The sequence below is a fragment of the Dermacentor albipictus genome, chromosome 6 (genome assembly GCF_038994185.2).
Source record: "Dermacentor albipictus isolate Rhodes 1998 colony chromosome 6, USDA_Dalb.pri_finalv2, whole genome shotgun sequence".
NCBI lineage: Eukaryota > Metazoa > Arthropoda > Arachnida > Ixodida > Ixodidae > Dermacentor > Dermacentor albipictus.
In genome coordinates, this window is record NC_091826.1 from 43,014,748 (window position 1) to 43,035,604 (window position 20,857).

At 49.8% G+C, this 20,857-nt stretch overlaps 2 protein-coding genes and 1 long non-coding RNA gene across 8 annotated transcripts in view; 2 read left to right on the forward strand and 1 right to left on the reverse strand.

Moving 5' to 3' along the window:
- LOC135920736 (adhesion G protein-coupled receptor E2-like) overlaps window positions 1-20,857 on the forward strand; it is a 565,456-nt gene that overhangs the window by 486,688 nt on the left and 57,911 nt on the right. For all 4 annotated transcript variants that reach the window (XM_070540404.1, XM_065454971.2, XM_070540403.1 and 1 more), the window contains exon 2: window positions 1,547-1,773. Coding sequence is in view for 3 of the 4 variants with exons in the window: in XM_065454971.2 (XP_065311043.1) it covers window positions 1,547-1,773 (227 nt within the window). In the remaining variant the exon portion in view is untranslated. The remainder of the gene's footprint in view (window positions 1-1,546; window positions 1,774-20,857) is intronic.
- The window catches only part of LOC139061009 (uncharacterized), a 102,227-nt gene that overhangs the window by 33,427 nt on the left and 47,943 nt on the right, over window positions 1-20,857 (reverse strand). The gene's annotated exons all lie outside the window — the stretch shown is intronic.
- Window positions 7,313-18,866, forward strand: LOC135920737 (uncharacterized). Of its 3 annotated transcripts, XR_011515140.1 has the most exons (3): window positions 7,313-8,770; window positions 12,616-14,121; window positions 14,983-18,866. XR_011515140.1 is itself a non-coding variant. In XM_070540402.1 (2 exons), exon 2 carries the CDS (start codon window positions 12,681-12,683, stop codon window positions 14,058-14,060), a length of 1,380 nt encoding a protein of 459 aa, XP_070396503.1. In that variant the 5' UTR covers window positions 7,313-8,770; window positions 12,616-12,680; the 3' UTR covers window positions 14,061-14,403. The 3 variants fall into 3 exon arrangements, 1 of the variants encoding a protein (XP_070396503.1); XR_011515139.1 differs by lacking the exons at window positions 12,616-14,121; window positions 14,983-18,866 and adding an exon at window positions 9,632-12,582; XM_070540402.1 differs by lacking the exon at window positions 14,983-18,866 and having other exon boundaries at window positions 12,616-14,403.

Sequence of the window (20,857 nt, forward strand, 5' to 3'; positions counted from 1 at the left end):
GAATAACAGAAAGCCTTCTGTCCCTCGACACGCAGGATACTTTATTTACGTTCAACCATTTTTGCTCGCAGCATTCGCCAGCCTTCGCGGCAGCAGACACGCATGCTACAACTACAGGTACGAGACTTCAAAGCGAGCGGCTGATCGAACCCCAGCTGTTACAAATAACGTGACTCGGCTTAGCCTCTGTGTCTTCCTAGGTTAGTCTATACTGTTTCTAAGGTTATTATTTTTTCTTTCGTCTTATTTTACCTCCATGAAATTGTCTTCTGTCGTCTGGTTTGTCATCCCTTTCATTGTCTGCTATCTTGCCTTGTTACGCCGTTTGAATGGTTAGGTTCTCTGTCGTCTGGGTATAGTTAGCAGGGTGCCGTCTGTTTAGTATTTCTAAGGTGCTGCTGCCTGGTTTGTCGTATCGTTGGTCGTCTGCTATCTACTTCTCATACGCGGCACGCTTGACAACCAATTTGTCCGGCCTCCTGTAAGTTTAGACGTTTCTTCGCGCAATCTGTCTTTCCTTTATCGCTGGGCGAACAGGAATACTACGGTTTGGTTGCATGAGTTGTCTCTTTCTGTTGTGCTTGCTTATTTTCTATACGGGTCACATGCTGCTTCGCGTCTTTTCAAGCTTCCATGTGCTTTCTGAAAACCCTCAATCTCTACTCGCTTTGATGTCCTTCGCATGTAGCTATGAGTAGTATTGCTGGTGACTCCTGGTATTGCCTCGCCGAGTATGCCTTTCTCCTACACTGTACGTCAGTATTCCATTCTCGCGTCCTTTTTCGGCGCCTACTGGTCCTACTTGTTGCTGGAGCTCAACTCGTTTCGTAAGCCTGGCCCTAGGGAATGCTCTGGCTTTTATGCCTCCCCTTCCTTTTTTTTTCTTTCTGGCACAAGACGTTTCAGTGGATCTGAATACGTCCTATATCTGCAAAAATGTGTTCTTGTCCTGAATAACGAAAGTAAAATGTGAGAACCCTTTGATTAAATTTTTCGTGTCCACATAAAACTGCAGACATCCAACTTGTCTTCGAGAACATCTATAAAGGAATTTAATTTAACAAGGATAGGTCTGGCCTGCGCTTCAGAGAGGACAGTCATAAATCAAGATCGACAGATGAGAGCTGTAGACTCGCAATTCCAGAAAGCCAATTTTAAGCTTACCTATTTCAATTTTTTTTACTTTTCGTTGATCTCCATGTGTGGTTCTTTTTTTCATATTAAACTCTCTATTGCAATGGTGTTTTCAAAGTTCGCATTAGCACTTAAGTTACCGCGTAATGTAATCAGCGCTTTTAATAGTAGCTGTATGAAATTTCCACTTAGTTGCGCACGCACACCAGAGTCGGGAGACACTATATGGCTGTTGAAGCACACAGTGTCTAGCACGCGCTGAAAGCTCTGCTAAGGATGCGAAGCTTTCATTTTCTGTAGAAGCGTTCGACCATTCGAATACTGTGACAATCATTGTCGATGGTTTCTGCCCAGTGCTGTTTCATTTTGATTTTGTTTTATTGATATCCTCCTCTTTTCCTTTCTGGTGCAGGCGTCCTGGTGTTCTGGTCTCCGTTCCACGACCCTCGGGTGCACGAGAACGCACCCGCGGGTGTCCACGTGACCACGGTGCGGGCCCTGGACGAGTCTTCGCCTGGAAAGCCCGTCGCCTACAGTCTCCTCGACGTCAAAGACTCGACCAACTTCCACCTGAACTACCTGACAGGAAATTTAACAACAGCGCGGCCCATTACCAGAAAGGTCGGCGAAAAGTACGAGGTGAGCACGGCCTCAACTGACGTCTGCTGCGCTGCATACTGTCGTCTGCTGCGCTGTGGTGTCAGATGTTTGCTGCATTAATTTGTACGAACACATGCGCCTCACGTTTGCGCGGTCACGCTTTTGAATGCCCTGCTTTCAAGTTAGCCACATTCAAAAGCACATTTATCTTCTTTGAAAAAGAAAAGAATTGTTGGCAGAAGATTTATCACCGTTTTTCTCCGGCACCAATGCATTGCAGAACGCGTAAAACAGAACTATATAACGAGGTGATGTAACGAAATTCCTTAAGCATGACAGTTTTCGGACATGGGCTTGGCATTTAGTTGAACATGAAAAAAAGCACGTTTTGCAGTTTCTGTGCTTACACAAGTCAACAGAGCATCAGTAATGGCACCTAATGCCAGCAAAAACAAAACAAACAAAAGTAAAGGAGAGGGGGTGAACTGTTTTTCAAGAAAATTATTTTCCCTAAAATGTGCATGAAAATTCGCACACTAAGCACAAGTTACCCAAGGCGCCGCCAATCGTTGTTAAGCCCATTTTTAACATGAAAACAATATCGACGCAGCAGCTATAACATAACGAAGACATTAAAAAATTTCCACACCAAAGCGCAAAAGCCTGCGAAGTGTCGACAGTACACTCTTAAACAAAGTTACACCCTTTGGTCCGTATCTTGCCCCACAACGATCATCATCATCAGGCAGTCACATAACCATTAAGCGAGAGACGTGAAATTACGGTCTAAATGCGTCATCTTTTTAAAATACATGGCGATATTTACGCCACCTCGTTCTTGTTGTGTGGCATCATTGAGATTGCGGAGCAATCAACACGTTGCCACAAGTCGCTAAAGTGCGGGCATTGACGTGTCTCTGAGGCCCCTTGATGTGTTTGAAACGAGGCAAAAATGTTTTCCATGGTGCATTCCAAACACAACGTGACCATAAGATCGGCATGACTGTGGCGAGGGCAGCGTGCTACGGTCAAACATCTCGCGCTCCCCATTATAGCCCATTATAGTCGCATTACAGTCGCTGATCTTACTAGACTGCTACACTTCAGAGACGACAGTGCAAAGTTAAATGCTGCTGTAAGTCGTCAAAAAAATTTAGAGCAACATTTGGGACTGCGCTACAACTACGGAATAATATTTTTCTAAATATATGCGCGCCGTACGAGCGCATGTACATGCGTAGGGCCTAGCAGACAACGCACCGCACAATCTTCACAATCCGTGGTTCACCTATTGCCCTTCAGGTGGCGACGCTTCTTGATCTCGTGGCCATTAGGGTTCCAGTCCCGTTTATGAAGACATCCGTGGCACAAATGGGACATGGCTAACTGTGTCCCGCTCCTCTAACGTCTGACACGTATATCAGGGATCATCGGATAGACGAATTTCTCTGCGATTTTATTCAAACGCGGTAGACTTTGTAGAATGTCGAGAACAGGTGACAACAGCGCTCCACGACGACAGCGTTATCCTTGTAGGGGCGAGAGAATTAGTGCGCTGACAAAGACGGTACAGGATAACATTCTTGCCATGCAGGAAGTTCCCATGTAAAGACCACTTGAATTTTTGTCGTTTGGCCTCGAAACGACGGTGCTCGACAGGAACCGCAGCCGATCACACACGTTGCGCACCACAACAAAGAGTCGCTGACCAAGTGCTTCTGGAAGTGTACAGGAATCGTGGAAGGAATCTTTGCTGGCTGATGGTTCCGACGCTGCGTCCCGAACTTCAACTGAGACATCCTGTTTTTCTTTTTTTTTTTTTTGCTGCCGTACCGTAGTCCTCTTGGAAGCATACCGTATTCCACCCTATTCGGCACGAAACTTTCCGTCGTACTTGTGGTAGTGTCATTAGACATCTTACCAGAGCTTTTAGAGGGATACTTCCTATCGGAGTTGGCTGTAGTGTTTTCACTCTCACGTTGTACCGAGGTTCTGCGTGTTGCACCTCAACCAACTGATTTTTCTGCAGAAAAGTATGCGCATATAATTATGTAGGAGTACATGTGCACTGCAATCCCTAGCCACGTGAAAGGGATTAACCTGCGCCGTATTCGCCTCTCAACGTCTCCTACAGCTCCCCCCCCCGTATCATCTCATAAATACAAGAATGAGAAGGAGACAGCTGGAACGGGGCTAATGAGTTCAAACGTTTCCATGATGCCACGTATGCAGTAATGTACGCACTTCAGGCCCTTGGTTTTGCTTGACGGCTGCGCGAGGACACAAACAGGCCAATTAAGTATAGCTCATTAGTGTTCTGAATAAGCGTAAACTAAGCCGTGGCAATGCTCTTAGCCTGCTGCAACATTTTTTTTTTGTACCAGTGAAACATAGTTTAACAAAAACGCCCCAAAGTTCTGCATCGCCTCCACGTCAAAAACGCGTTCGGGCAACATTCGTGCGGCCTAAACGACATGCATGTATAACGAGGTCAGATGAATTTAATATGCGAAAGCGGTGCACTGACGTCACCGGGCCTGCGACTCTGTGCTCGTGGCGCCGAGTGTTTGTGACAGACGGCAGAGGAGGCGTGGGAGTTCATATCTGTCGCCAATTAGCCCGGCGACTTTCTTAAGTTCGCCCCTAGATGGTTGATGCCGACTTTCGAAACGGGCTCGCCATTCCTCTCCAAAAGTGCCGCCTGTGGGGAACGGGTGAAACTCTTAATCCAATCAATTGCAGCGCTGCGTCGAGTTAAAACGCGGCGCAGAACGAACCCCAGCCGGAGAACAACGACCTCTGCTCGAGCTTCGGCTTAACGAAGAGAAAATCTAAAGCCGAGGCTTAACCGAAACATTGGCTTGCCCAAAAGAAAATCTAAAGCCAACAAAAAATACCACGTTTGCCGAGAACTTAATCGGAAATGACGCTTTTTCGCAGCGTAAGTCTTTTGTTTCGTCTGTTTGTTTCAGTAGGACGGCACTCTTCGCTCTGTCCATTGTAGAATGCTGAATCGACGGCGGCTTTGACTAGTTCTCAAAGATGTACATTGTTACAATTGATCCGGATCACTTGACAGGAATCAACAACGCAGCTTAGTCAAACATGGATGTCCGAACATACGTAACAAGTAACATGGCCAAACGAGAAGAAAGCCGAGGGGCCCGATTTTTATTAGTCATATCATAAGAAGCCAACAAACTCTGATACCAAGGACAACACAGGGGAAATTACTTGTGCCTAATAAATGAAATAAAGAAGAGATAAATTAATGGAAATTGAAGTGGATGAAAAAACAACTTGCTGCAGGCGGGAACCGAACCCACAACCTTCGCATTTCGCGTGCGATGCTCTACCAATTGAGCTACCGGGGCGCTGTTTCCCCATCCACTTTCTTGGGTATTTATGTGTCCTAGTAGAACCCTGGGAGCGTTAGCCAGGGCCACCACTCACAGACCTTGCGGTGGACGTGGAACGTCCTTTTTGCCGCAGGCGTCTCGAGAACGTGATCTTTTTGGGTGAAGTCAACTAGTCAATAAACCCACATATGCTACCTGAAGGCATCAATGTAGGCGGATTCGAGACCCTCGTATGTAATAAATTCGAAGAAAGGGGGTTAACCAAGGAGCCCGATTTTTATTAGTCATATCATAAGAAGCCAACAAACACTGATACCAAGGTCAACATAGGGGAAATTACTTGTGCTTAATAAATGAAATAAAAGAATGATAAATTAATGGAAATTGAAGTGGACGAAAAAACAACTTGCCGCAGGTGGGAACCGAGCCCACAACCTTCGCATTTCATGGCCAAGAAATATATGAGCAGGTCAGAACAAGCACTGAGAACCACCTCGGCATTGATAGAATTATACACAACGCATAAGTCCTCCTTTCATATTATGTGAACGGAATGTTTGGTTATATTTGTTTATATATTTGCAAATTGTACGTCCCGCGGAGAACATGTCAAGAAAACGCCGTTCTATATTTCTTTCTTCATTTTCTTTTTTTCCTTTAGGTTGAACTTTCAGACCTCAGCCTCCAATACCCCGACTTCACCACTAGATTCACTCGGCCGCCGCTGGCGCAAATGATGTTGTTAGCTTTAGTTACTAGCCGAAATGTAACTGTCGTAAAAATACAGTATTTTTACGCACAGTAAATAGGCTTAGCTTTGCGAGGAGCTTCAGGAAAGTAAGGGTTAAGAAAATTGTGTTATAATTGCGATCGAGGAGACGCACCTTAGTCAACCGTGATCTATTCTTAAAATTATGCTGAAAAAAAGAAACATCGACATTCTCCTCGATATTACACTTAAACTTTTTTTAGTTTCATGCAACCTAGCCGCTGAGTACTGTGAACGTGCATGCGCTAGGATTTTTTTTTAATGCGATAGTAATTATATGGACACTGCAGCTGCATTTCTACCGTCGCCGTCGCCGTCGACGTGATGTTCCATGCAAAGTCCAAGAAGGATAAAACCGTGGCCGCGCGACGTATGATCTATGTGCCAGCGAAAGCACGCGATGGGAGCCGACGATCGGGGCTCAATCTGGTACGCGCGAAGGGAGCGGAGAGCAAACGAGTCGAAAGACCGGGTGGGGACGGGGGTGCATCTTCAGTGCATCTTCAGTGCATCTTCAGTGCAACTTCAGTGCATCTTCAGTGCATCTTCAGTGCATCTTCAGTGCATCTTCAACCCCACTCTTACACTTTTTCGCTTGAGGGCCACGATCATTTGTTGTAATTCGTCCCCATGGAGTGTTGCTGAACAAGAAAAATGTCGTCTGAAAACCGAAGGTTGCTGAGTTATTCGTCGTTGATCCTTATCCCTAAGCCTTCCCAGTCTAATAGCTTGAATACTTCTAAGCATGCACAGAATAACATTGCAGAGGTTGTGTCTGCTTGCCTGACCCCTTTCTTGACCGGTAACTTTCTGTTTTTCTTGAAAAGAACCATGGTGGTTATGGAATCTTTGCAGATATTTCACAAGCTGCTCAGGTATGCCTACACGTGCACATGTGTTAAAAAGTGAAGCTACAGCAGAGATAAAATATACGCAATTCCTCTATGACTACTGGTATCTGTACTGAGTCAAATGCAGTCGAGTACGGCAGAAAATTAGGTGGGGTGGTAAAACTAGCAAATTCCCAGGCGCAAGTGTAATTGGAACTTTCAGGGAGAGGCCTTTGTCCTGCCCTGGACATAAAAATAGGCTGATGATGATGATTATGTCAATGATAGATGTCACGGATCACGGCGGCATTTCCCGTAGTATATAGGCATGACAATGAGGTTTATATCATACGTAGCTTACCTGTTCTCAATTTTTGAAATAAACCTCGGTGCATCTTTAGGGTTACAAACTCACCATTTTCAAAAATGCATACCTATTTTAAGTTTTTGCTGCTAAGATAAAAAACGTTTCAGAGCCACCCTGCGCAACTAGTAGAGCTGAAACTATGGACTACTACGTTGGCATTAGTAAAGTTCGGCTCTAACCGCAGGGATAACGGTCTGTTCCACAGAAGAAGAAGAAGTGTCTACCGACGCCCCTGCGTGTTCCACGTCGGGGACGTCCACCTCTCACGCCATGGCGCCTACGGCGTCATGGACTCCCTCGAAGGCCCACGTCTTCGATGTTGTTGTCCCTACGGGGAATGGTCCCGAGACCGTCGTCGACGCGACGGCCTCAATAGTTGGCCTCTCTGAGGTCTACTGCGTTCAGCACATGGGAGGCCTCAACTTCCAAGTCACCGTCAAGAGCATGGCTTCCATGACTCTAATCGTCGATGCTGGCTGCCTCGTCATCGGTGGCGAGCGTTGTCCCGTCGTTCCCGTTGGCCCGCAGGTAACCAACGTAACCTGCCTCTTTTTGCCGTCCTTCGTTCCGAACGAAGTCCTCGTCGAGGCACTATCACCATACGGCAAGGTTCTGTCTGTCAATGCCGGTCTCATGAGCGGACGACGTGGCGTGCTCACGGGCACACGTTTCGTGCGTATGGAGATGAGTGCCACAACCCCGGTCCCGAATTATCTGCGAGTCTCTGGTCATCGTGTGACATTTGACTACCGCGGCTTGCAACGCGTGTGTCGTCGGTGCGGTTCCAGCGACCACTATCGTGCACAGTGCACCGCAGCGTTCTGTGGCCGTTGTGGCGTCCATGGCCACGAAAGCGACGGGTGTGACCGTCCTTGTCGGCGTTGCGGGGATAGTCACCCCACGGTCGCGTGCCCTGTGCGGCGTTCATACTCAGACGCTGCTACTGGAGCCTTTCCACCCTTACCGCCGGCGTCAGCTGCGGTTGCGACTGCGCGTGAGGCCATAACCAAAAAAATTGCACTGACACCGCAAGAACTAGCGTCAAGAAATGAAAAAGAAGAGGCATGCAGCTCGAGAAGTCCCAGCGCGTCATGTTCGCCGGCCTCCTCTACTGAAAAAGAAGACCGTGACGTGGCGGATCGCAACACGCCATGTTCGCTGGCCTCCCAAGCAGCGAAGGACACGCGTGCTGTGGCCGAAAGCGCCTCCACTTCTGCTGCTACCATCACTTCTCCTGATCCCAGCAAAGTTTTGAACGCGGATAAAGCGCCTGACCCTGCGATCGCTGTAGTCGATGTACCCACGAAGTCTGCTGCAGCTTCATCCGCCTCAGTTGCATCTCCTACAGCGGCGTTGCCATTGCATCTGGGTGGGCCCCCGGCTGCCGAGGTTGTCGGCGTCGATGAAATCAATCCCGCCGTCCTACCGCTACCGACATCATCCTCATCAGAAAACAGCTTCAGCCTCGGAGTTGATAGCAGCGTTGGACTGTCGCCAAGCCTGGATGAACTCGACATAGAAATGGCGGCCCCACGAGACGTAAAGCGCGCTCATGCGTCAGCCTCTGGCTCGGACGGCGGCCCCGATCGCCGTGCCGAGTTACAGCGGCCCAAAAAACCTCGGCCTTCTTCGAGAGGGTCGAAGAAGTGACGCGTGGACTGCTTAACCCCTGGACTTGTTCCCGGGGCGCCGACTTGAACAACACGACCAGGTCAGTTTGGTGATACATCTAAATAATTATGGCTGACATCTTGAAGATTATTTCATTAAATGCACAAGGGTTCTGAAGTCCTGTAAAACAAGCCGAAATTATCAGCGTGGCCCACGCAAAACAGTGTGACATACTGTGTTTACAAGAAACAAATTTTTTCACCATTGGACATGTCCTTACTTTCAAACGCACTTTTAACCTAGACTGTTTCTTCTCCTTCGCTACATCACGATCTAGCGGAGTTGGTATTATTATTCTCAACAGAGCTCTCTTGCGAGATCATCATGTCTTTTATGATGGGACTGGGCGAATATTGGCATTTGATTGTGTACTATCCTCATTTAGGTTACGGATTTTGTGCATATATGGACCCGCGCAGGCCATTAAGTCCAATGATTTCTTCCGTGACCTGGACGTGTATTTCCTTGACGGCCGTCACGTGGTGCTCGTTGGGGATTTTAACTGCGTCTTAGACACGCGAGCAGATGTGCAGGGCCCGGGCTGGGGTCGCCCTGATTGGAACGCACGGGAGTTGCGTCGCCTCGTCCAGCATTTTTCGTTGCTAGATACATATCAACTTTTTCATGGTTCTTTATTTGCCTGGACCTGGCGACGCGGTGCGTCGTCAAGCAGGTTAGACCGTGCCTATGTGCCAAGCAGTTTAGCTCAGTATGTCACCCAGTCTGATGTGATAACGTTACCTTCATCCCCTGTTTACATTTCCGATCACAAACCAGTAATACTTGAAATTCGCTTCCCTGCTTCCTCATCAGTAAAACCCTGGCGTCTAGACATGCGCGTTCTACATGACGCGCGCTCGCGCTCTTGTTTGTCACGAGTTTAGGGCGCCTCTGTTTCTAGATCTGACCGAGAGTCATGGGATGCGCTCAAGGTGCAGTGGCGTCTACACTGTTCAGTTGAAGGACGTGCACCCAGACGACGTATGTCAGAGGAACTGGCGGATACTGCCACGAAGCTCCGCATCGCCCTTCGGGTCAATCAACTGACTCCGTTGATGCGGTCCTGGCAGCGTGAGCTACGGAGGCGTTTCCAACGCCTCATCGCGGCGTCGTCTTTGTCAGCTGCTGCTTGGCGATGCAGACGTAATCCGTGTGCGCACCCCGAAGTTCTGCGCTTTTCAAGAAACTCGCTTTTTAGACAACCGAATGCATTCGGTTCTGCGGCCCCAAGAGCACTTCCTGTTACACCACCTCCCACACGTGATTATTCGCTATTTGTAACGCATTTTGAAAACATGGCGCGTACGACCATGCAAATAGATTCTGGCTCTCAAGGACTTCACACTTTGCTTAGTGGGCTGCCTCAGGTTCCACCTGAGGTAGCTAACCGTCTTTGTGCACGACCATCAGCCGAGGAAGTGAAAGCAGCATTATCTTCTATGAAGCGTGGCTCGGCCCCAGGGCCGGACGGATTACCCGTGGAGTTTTATCTAACGTTCTGGGAAGATATTGGTGCCACTTTCGTATCGGTTATCAGCCAATGCTTTGAGAACTTTGATTTCCCGTTTAGTTTTCGGGACGGTCGTATTGTGCTGATACCTAAGCACGATCCGTCATCAGTTCGTCCAGAGGAATGGAGGCCAATCACGCTTCTCAACGTTGACTACAAAACCTTCACAGCTGTTCTCACCCGTCGCTTGAGAAGCCTGATGCCTTCCCTAATAGGACACCATCAGGCATGCTCAGTCCCTGGCAGAGAGATACACAGTCTTTCGTTCGTTACTCGTGACATAATGACATACACGCTGACCAGGTCGGCACGTGGTCTCTTAGTTTCACTGGATCAAGAAAAGGCATTCGATCGCCTTGAACATAACTACATTTTTAATGTACTGACCTCGTTCGGCTTCTCGTCAAATTTTGTTGAACTTATTAGGAATACCTATTCAAATATCCGAAGTACATTGTTCCTTGATGGTCGAGAAAGTGCACCGTTTCCCGTTACTCGTGGCGTTCGCCAAGGGTGCCCTCTATCCCCAGTACTTTTTGTGCTCAGCCTTGAACCATTTCTGCGCTCAATAGTGAGAGACCCTTACGTATGCGGTCTCCCACTGCCTGGTAGCGGTGTTGTGAAGGTGACAGCCTTCGCCGATGACATCACATTATATCTCAGGAATGAAGATAGCTTAACCCGTAGCCTTCGAATTTTCACTGAGTACGGAAATATTTCAGGTGCTGCGCTAAATTTTTCAAAATGTCGTTATTTGTTCATTGGTTCACCACAGACACGCCTAAGTCCCCTTTTCCGTCTTCAAAAGAGCAATTCTCTTCGCATTTTAGGCCTTGACTACACCTCTAATGGCATATCAGACTCTGTGTGGCTGTCAATTCATGAAGATGTAAGGCGAAATATTGAAGATGTTCAAGGTTACGATTTACCCCTATCAGAAAGAAGGTACTTAGCGCAGTCTGTATTTTGCGGCCGAGTGTGGTACGTTTGTCACGTCGTACAGCCACCATTACGGGTTACTAGGTCCTTGCAGTCCCTTCTTGGTGCCTTCTTCTGGTCGGGCCGTACAAAACTACTCTGTCGTGCGGCGCTTGGGCAACCACGCTCTCGCGGTGGGTTCGCCTTCCCATCCGTGTCTGTCCGCTGCCGGCTGCTTGCTCTGCGATTTCTGCTCCGTCTATTACAGCATGATCAGTGTCCAGCGCGTGAACTCGCTTGCTATTTCCTTGGCACGAAAATTCGCTACATGTTACCGGGCGTACACTTAAATCGCGGCCCACAAGTGTTAAACGCACCTGCATTTTACTGTACGTCCGTGGCATTTTATCGCCACATACAACAGGTATGTCCTGATGTAGACGTTCTCCAAAACCGCGTAGTAGATACTATGTCAGCCTTACTGCTTCCTCTAGTTCCCCCAGCGCGCCTCGCACGTTCCAATAATGTGTCGTGGGATGCGATAACGGCGTCATTTTTGCCTGGCCACCTACGCGACTTCATGTGGCGTCTAGGGTGGCAAGTGCTTCCAACTCGGGACAGGCTTGAGCGGTGGGGCGTTGTCCCATCTTCGCAGTGTCCCAATTGCCCCCTTCAAGAATCCAATAAACATGTACTGCTGCAATGCGTCGTTGCCAGGATATTTTGGAGGGCCGTGCATACTGGATTTCGTGGCCTTGGAGTTAACCGCTTTATTACATCTGGTCGCTGCTCACGTGGCCGCTTCGCGCAACTTTTAATTGCTGCGGGGGCCTTCTGTCTATGGCGTAACCGGTGCGAGGCAGTTGCCATGGGACGTCGTCACCGGGCTCTGTTTCCACTTATGGGGAGGCTCTACTCTGAGCTACTGTCGTTTCTGTCGGAAGAGTTGTTCTTCCTTGGAGAAGAAGAGTTCCTTCGACAGTGGTCATGTCGTTTCCTGTCGGTGGCTGATGGACGCGTATGGCTGAATTCTCGTCCAGCCTGGTTCTTGTAGCCAGCCCATCAGAATTATTCATTTAATGCACATAGAATGCAGGTGCCCGTGATTTCTTTGTGTGTGTCCTCTCGTATACATGATCATTTTTGTATATACACATCTCGTGCACATCACTTCAAAATTGTGTAAAGTGTTCTATCACATCATTGTATATAACCATTGTGTACACTGTATATACTGAAAATCATTTTGTACATGTGGCATTTAGTTTATGTGTAACTGTGCCTTTCCGTGGGTGTATACGTGTTTATATGTTGGTGCGTGATGACTCGGACACTACTTACGTTGACAACGCGATGTGTTTCGTTTCTTACATGTTATCGTCCGGGTGGAATTGTGCCGTGATTATGACTCAGTATTCGTATCGTCTCTTGTCGAAATAAACTTTTTCTAAACACAGAAGAAGAAGAAGTGTCTACCGACGCCCCTGCGTGTTCCACGTCGGGGACGTCCACCTCTCACGCCATGGCGCCTACAGCGTCATGGACTCCCTCGAAGGCCCACGTCTTCGATGTTGTTGTCCCTACGGGGAATGGTCCCGAGACCGTCGTCGACGCGACGGCCTCAATAGTTGGCCTCTCTGAGGTCTACTGCGTTCAGCACATGGGAGGCCTGAACTTCCAAGTCACTGTCAAGAGCACGGCTTCCATGACTCTAATCGTCGATGCTGGCTGCCTCGTCATCGGTGGCGAGCGTTGTCCCGTCGTTCCCGTTGGCCCGCAGGTAACCAACGTAACCTGCCTCTTTTTGCCGTCCTTCGTTCCGAACGAAGTCCTCGTCCAGGCACTATCACCATACGGCAAGGTTCTGTCTGTCAGCGCTGGTCTCATGAGCGGACGACGTGGCGTGCTCACGGGCACACGTTTCGTGCGTATGGAGATGAGTGCCACAACCCCGGTCCCAAATTATCTGCGAGTCTCTGGTCATCGTGTGACATTTGACTACCGCGGCTTGCAACGCGTGTGTCGTCGGTGCGGTTCCAGCGACCACTATCGTGCACAGTGCACCGCAGCGTTCTGTGGCCGTTGTGGCGTCCATGGCCACGAAAGCGACGGGTGTGACCGTCCTTGTCGGCGTTGCGGGGATAGTCACCCCACGGTCGCGTGCCCTGTGCGGCGTTCATACTCAGACGCTGCTACTGGAGCCTTTCCACCCTTACCGCCGGCGTCAGCTGCGGTTGCGACTGCGCGTGAGGCCATAACCAAAAAAATTGCACTGACACCGCAAGAACTAGCGTCAAGAAATGAAAAAGAAGAGGCATGCAGCTCGAGAAGTCCCAGCGCGTCATGTTCGCCGGCCTCCTCTACTGAAAAAGAAGACCGTGACGTGGCGGATCGCAACACGCCATGTTCGCTGGCCTCCCAAGCAGCGAAGGACACGCGTGCTGTGGCCGAAAGCGCCTCCACTTCTGCTGCTACCATCACTTCTCCTGATCCCAGCAAAGTTTTGAACGCGGATAAAGCGCCTGACCCTGCGATCGCTGTAGTCGATGTACCCACGAAGTCTGCTGCAGCTTCATCCGCCTCAGTTGCATCTCCTACAGCGGCGTTGCCATTGCATCTGGGTGGGCCCCCGGCTGCCGAGGTTGTCGGCGTCGATGAAATCAATCCCGCCGTCCTACCGCTACCGACATCATCCTCATCAGAAAACAGCTTCAGCCTCGGAGTTGATAGCAGCGTTGGACTGTCGCCAAGCCTGGATGAACTCGACATAGAAATGGCGGCCCCACGAGACGTAAAGCGCGCTCATGCGTCAGCCTCTGGCTCGGACGGCGGCCCCGATCGCCGTGCCGAGTTACAGAGGCCCAAGAAACCTCGGCCTTCTTCGAGAGGGTCGAAGAAGTGACGCGTGGACTGCTTAACCCCTGGACTTGTTCCCGGGGCGCCGACTTGAACAACACGACCAGGTCAGTTTGGTGATACATCTAATTAATTATGGCTGACATCTTGAAGATTATTTCATTAAATGCACAAGGGTTCTGAAGTCCTGTAAAACAAGCCGAAATTATCAGCGTGGCCCGCGCAGAACAGTGTGACATACTGTGTTTACAAGAAACAAATTTTTTCACCATTGGACATGTCCTTACTTTCAAACGCACTTTTAACCTAGACTGTTTCTTCTCCTTCGCTACATCACGATCTAGCGGAGTTGGTTTTATTATTTTCAACAGAGCTCTCTTGCGAGATCATCATGTCTTTTATGATGGGACTGGGCGAATATTGGCATTTGATTGTGTACTATCCCCATTTAGGTTACGGATTTTGTGCATATATGGACCCGCGCAGGCCATTAAGTCCAATGATTTTTTCCGTGACCTGGACGTGTATTTCCTTGACGGCCGTCACGTGGTGCTCGTTGGGGATTTTAACTGCGTCTTAGACACGCGAGCAGATGTGCAGGGCCCGGGCTGGGGTCGCCCTGATTGGAACGCACGGGAGTTGCGTCGCCTCGTCCAGCATTTTTCGTTGCTAGATACATATCAACTTTTTCATGGTTCTTTATTTGCCTGGACCTGGCGACGCGGTGCGTCGTCAAGCAGGTTAGACCGTGCCTATGTGCCAAGCAGTTTAGCTCAGTATGTCACCCAGTCTGATGTGATAACGTTACCTTCATCCCCTGTTTACATTTCCGATCACAAACCAGTAATACTTGAAATTCGCTTCCCTGCTTCCTCATCAGTAAAACCCTGGCGTCTAGACATGCGCGTTCTACATGACGCGCGCTCGCGCTCTTGTTTGTCACGAGTTTAGGGCGCCTCTGTTTCTAGATCTGACCGAGAGTCATGGGATGCGCTCAAGGTGCAGTGGCGTCTACACTGTTCAGTTGAAGGACGTGCACCCAGACGACGTATGTCAGAGGAACTGGCGGATACTGCCACGAAGCTCCGCATCGCCCTTCGGGTCAATCAACTGACTCCGTTGATGCGGTCCTGGCAGCGTGAGCTACGGAGGCGTTTCCAACGCCTCATCGCGGCGTCGTCTTTGTCAGCTGCTGCTTGGCGATGCAGACGTAATCCGTGTGCGCACCCCGAAGTTCTGCGCTTTTCAAGAAACTCGCTTTTTAGACAACCGAATGCATTCGGTTCTGCGGCCCCAAGAGCACTTCCTGTTACACCACCTCCCACACGTGATTATTCGCTATTTGTAACGCATTTTGAAAACATGGCGCGTACGACCATGCAAATAGATTCTGGCTCTCAAGGACTTCACACTTTGCTTAGTGGGCTGCCTCAGGTTCCACCTGAGGTAGCTAACCGTCTTTGTGCACGACCATCAGCCGAGGAAGTGAAAGCAGCATTATCTTCTATGAAGCGTGGCTCGGCCCCAGGGCCGGACGGATTACCCGTGGAGTTTTATCTAACGTTCTGGGAAGATATTGGTGCCACTTTCGTATCGGTTATCAGCCAATGCTTTGAGAACTTTGATTTCCCGTTTAGTTTTCGGGACGGTCGTATTGTGCTGATACCTAAGCACGATCCGTCATCAGTTCGTCCAGAGGAATGGAGGCCAATCACGCTTCTCAACGTTGACTACAAAACCTTCACAGCTGTTCTCACCCGTCGCTTGAGAAGCCTGATGCCTTCCCTAATAGGACACCATCAGGCATGCTCAGTCCCTGGCAGAGAGATACACAGTCTTTCGTTCGTTACTCGTGACATAATGACATACACGCTGACCAGGTCGGCACGTGGTCTCTTAGTTTCACTGGATCAAGAAAAGGCATTCGATCGCCTTGAACATAACTACATTTTTAATGTACTGACCTCGTTCGGCTTCTCGTCAAATTTTGTTGAACTTATTAGGAATACCTATTCAAATATCCGAAGTACATTGTTCCTTGATGGTCGAGAAAGTGCACCGTTTCCCGTTACTCGTGGCGTTCGCCAAGGGTGCCCTCTATCCCCAGTACTTTTTGTGCTCAGCCTTGAACCATTTCTGCGCTCAATAGTGAGAGACCCTCACGTATGCGGTCTCCCACTGCCTGGTAGCGGTGTTGTGAAGGTGACAGCCTTCGCCGATGACATCACATTATATCTCAGGAATGAAGATAGCTTAACCCGTAGCCTTCGAATTTTCACTGAGTACGGAAATATTTCAGGTGCTGCGCTAAATTTTTCAAAATGTCGTTATTTGTTCATTGGTTCACCACAGACACGCCTAAGTCCCCTTTTCCGTCTTCAAAAGAGCAATTCTCTTCGCATTTTAGGCCTTGACTACACCTCTAATGGCATATCAGACTCTGTGTGGCTGTCAATTCTTGAAGATGTAAGGCGAAATATTGAAGATGTTCAAGGTTACGATTTACCCCTATCAGAAAGAAGGTACTTAGCGCAGTCTGTATTTTGCGGCCGAGTGTGGTACGTTTGTCACGTCGTACAGCCACCATTACGGGTTACTAGGTCCTTGCAGTCCCTTCTTGGTGCCTTCTTCTGGTCGGGCCGTACAAAACTACTCTGTCGTGCGGCGCTTGGGCAACCACGCTCTCGCGGTGGGTTCGCCTTCCCATCCGTGTCTGTCCGCTGCCGGCTGCTTGCTCTGCGATTTCTGCTCCGTCTATTACAGCATGATCAGTGTCCAGCGCGTGAACTCGCTTGCTATTTCCTTGGCACGAAAATTCGCTACATGTTACCGGGCGTACACTTAAATCGCGGCCCACAAGTGTTAAACGCACCTGCATTTTACTGTACGTCCGTGGCATTTTATCGCCACATACAACAGGTATGTCCTGATGTAGACGTTCTCCAAAACCGCGTAGTAGATACTATGTCAGCCTTACTGCTTCCTCTAGTTCCCCCAGCGCGCCTCGCACGTTCCAATAATGTGTCGTGGGATGCGATAACGGCGTCATTTTTGCCTGGCCACCTACGCGACTTCATGTGGCGTCTAGGGTGGCAAGTGCTTCCAACTCGGGACAGGCTTGAGCGGTGGGGCGTTGTCCCATCTTCGCAGTGTCCCAATTGCCCCCTTCAAGAATCCAATAAACATGTACTGCTGCAATGCGTCGTTGCCAGGATATTTTGGAGGGCCGTGCATACTGGATTTCGTGGCCTTGGAGTTAACCGCTTTATTACATCTGGTCGCTGCTCACGTGGCCGCTTCGCGCAACTTTTAATTGCTGCGGGGGCCTTCTGTCTATGGCGTAACCGGTGCGAGGCAGTTGCCATGGGACGTCGTCACCGGGCTCTGTTTCCACTTATGGGGAGGCTCTACTCTGAGCTACTGTCGTTTCTGTCGGAAGAGTTGTTCTTCCTTGGAGAAGAAGAGTTCCTTCGACAGTGGTCATGTCGTTTCCTGTCGGTGGCTGATGGACGCGTATGGCTGAATTCTCGTCCAGCCTGGTTCTTGTAGCCAGCCCATCAGAATTATTCATTTAATGCACATAGAATGCAGGTGCCCGTGATTTCTTTGTGTGTGTCCTCTCGTATACATGATCATTTTTGTATATACACATCTCGTGCACATCACTTCAAAATTGTGTAAAGTGTTCTATCACATCATTGTATATAACCATTGTGTACACTGTATATACTGAAAATCATTTTGTACATGTGGCATTTAGTTTATGTGTAACTGTGCCTTTCCGTGGGTGTATACGTGTTTATATGTTGGTGCGTGATGACTCGGACACTACTTACGTTGACAACGCGATGTGTTTCGTTTCTTACATGTTATCGTCCGGGTGGAATTGTGCCGTGATTATGACTCAGTATTCGTATCGTCTCTTGTCGAAATAAACTTTTTCTAAACACAGAAGAAGAAGAAGTGTCTACCGACGCCCCTGCGTGTTCCACGTCGGGGACGTCCACCTCTCACGCCATGGCGCCTACAGCGTCATGGACTCCCTCGAAGGCCCACGTCTTCGATGTTGTTGTCCCTACGGGGAATGGTCCCGAGACCGTCGTCGACGCGACGGCCTCAATAGTTGGCCTCTCTGAGGTCTACTGCGTTCAGCACATGGGAGGCCTGAACTTCCAAGTCACTGTCAAGAGCACGGCTTCCATGACTCTAATCGTCGATGCTGGCTGCCTCGTCATCGGTGGCGAGCGTTGTCCCGTCGTTCCCGTTGGCCCGCAGGTAACCAACGTAACCTGCCTCTTTTTGCCGTCCTTCGTTCCGAACGAAGTCCTCGTCCAGGCACTATCACCATACGGCAAGGTTCTGTCTGTCAGCGCTGGTCTCATGAGCGGACGACGTGGCGTGCTCACGGGCACACGTTTCGTGCGTATGGAGATGAGTGCCACAACCCCGGTCCCAAATTATCTGCGAGTCTCTGGTCATCGTGTGACATTTGACTACCGCGGCTTGCAACGCGTGTGTCGTCGGTGCGGTTCCAGCGACCACTATCGTGCACAGTGCACCGCAGCGTTCTGTGGCCGTTGTGGCGTCCATGGCCACGAAAGCGACGGGTGTGACTGTCCTTGTCGGCGTTGCGGGGATAGTCACCCCACGGTCGCGTGCCCTGTGCGGCGTTCATACTCAGACGCTGCTACTGGAGCCTTTCCACCCTTACCGCCGGCGTCAGCTGCGGTTGCGACTGCGCGTGAGGCCATAACCAAAAAAATTGCACTGACACCGCAAGAACTAGCGTCAAGAAATGAAAAAGAAGAGGCATGCAGCTCGAGAAGTCCCAGCGCGTCATGTTCGCCGGCCTCCTCTACTGAAAAAGAAGACCGTGACGTGGCGGATCGCAACACGCCATATTCGCTGGCCTCCCAAGCAGCGAAGGACACGCGTGCTGTGGCCGAAAGCGCCTCCACTTCTGCTGCTACCATCACTTCTCCTGATCCCAGCAAAGTTTTGAACGCGGATAAAGCGCCTGACCCTGCGATCGCTGTAGTCGATGTACCCACGAAGTCTGCTGCAGCTTCATCCGCCTCAGTTGCATCTCCTACAGCGGCGTTGCCATTGCATCTGGGTGGGCCCCCGGCTGCCGAGGTTGTCGGCGTCGATGAAATCAATCCCGCCGTCCTACCGCTACCGACATCATCCTCATCAGAAAACAGCTTCAGCCTCGGAGTTGATAGCAGCGTTGGACTGTCGCCAAGCCTGGATGAACTCGACATAGAAATGGCGGCCCCACGAGACGTAAAGCGCGCTCATGCGTCAGCCTCTGGCTCGGACGGCGGCCCCGATCGCCGTGCCGAGTTACAGCGGCCCAAGAAACCTCGGCCTTCTTCGAGAGGGTCGAAGAAGTGACGCGTGGACTGCTTAACCCCTGGACTTGTTCCCGGGGCGCCGACTTGAACAACACGACCAGGTCAGTTTGGTGATACATCTAATTAATTATGGCTGACATCTTGAAGATTATTTCATTAAATGCACAAGGGTTCTGAAGTCCTGTAAAACAAGCCGAAATTATCAGCGTGGCCCGCGCAGAACAGTGTGACATACTGTGTTTACAAGAAACAAATTTTTTCACCATTGGACATGTCCTTACTTTCAAACGCACTTTTAACCTAGACTGTTTCTTCTCCTTCGCTACATCACGATCTAGCGGAGTTGGTTTTATTATTTTCAACAGAGCTCTCTTGCGAGATCATCATGTCTTTTATGATGGGACTGGGCGAATATTGGCATTTGATTGTGTACTATCCCCATTTAGGTTACGGATTTTGTGCATATATGGACCCGCGCAGGCCATTAAGTCCAATGATTTTTTCCGTGACCTGGACGTGTATTTCCTTGACGGCCGTCACGTGGTGCTCGTTGGGGATTTTAACTGCGTCTTAGACACGCGAGCAGATGTGCAGGGCCCGGGCTGGGGTCGCCCTGATTGGAACGCACGGGAGTTGCGTCGCCTCGTCCAGCATTTTTCGTTGCTAGATACATATCAACTTTTTCATGGTTCTTTATTTGCCTGGACCTGGCGACGCGGTGCGTCGTCAAGCAGGTTAGACCGTGCCTATGTGCCAAGCAGTTTAGCTCAGTATGTCACCCAGTCTGATGTGATAACGTTACCTTCATCCCCTGTTTACATTTCCGATCACAAACCAGTAATACTTGAAATTCGCTTCCCTGCTTCCTCATCAGTAAAACCCTGGCGTCTAGACATGCGCGTTCTACATGACGCGCGCTCGCGCTCTTGTTTGTCACGAGTTTAGGGCGCCTCTGTTTCTAGATCTGACCGAGAGTCATGGGATGCGCTCAAGGTGCAGTGGCGTCTACACTGTTCAGTTGAAGGACGTGCACCCAGACGACGTATGTCAGAGGAACTGGCGGATACTGCCACGAAGCTCCGCATCGCCCTTCGGGTCAATCAACTGACTCCGTTGATGCGGTCCTGGCAGCGTGAGCTACGGAGGCGTTTCCAACGCCTCATCGCGGCGTCGTCTTTGTCAGCTGCTGCTTGGCGATGCAGACGTAATCCGTGTGCGCACCCCGAAGTTCTGCGCTTTTCAAGAAACTCGCTTTTTAGACAACCGAATGCATTCGGTTCTGCGGCCCCAAGAGCACTTCCTGTTACACCACCTCCCACACGTGATTATTCGCTATTTGTAACGCATTTTGAAAACATGGCGCGTACGACCATGCAAATAGATTCTGGCTCTCAAGGACTTCACACTTTGCTTAGTGGGCTGCCTCAGGTTCCACCTGAGGTAGCTAACCGTCTTTGTGCACGACCATCAGCCGAGGAAGTGAAAG

Bases quoted from the DNA above. Each gene is read 5' to 3' on its own strand.
- LOC135920737 (XM_070540402.1), top strand. From the start codon at position 12,681: ATGGCGCCTACAGCGTCATGGACTCCCTCGAAGGCCCACGTCTTCGAT.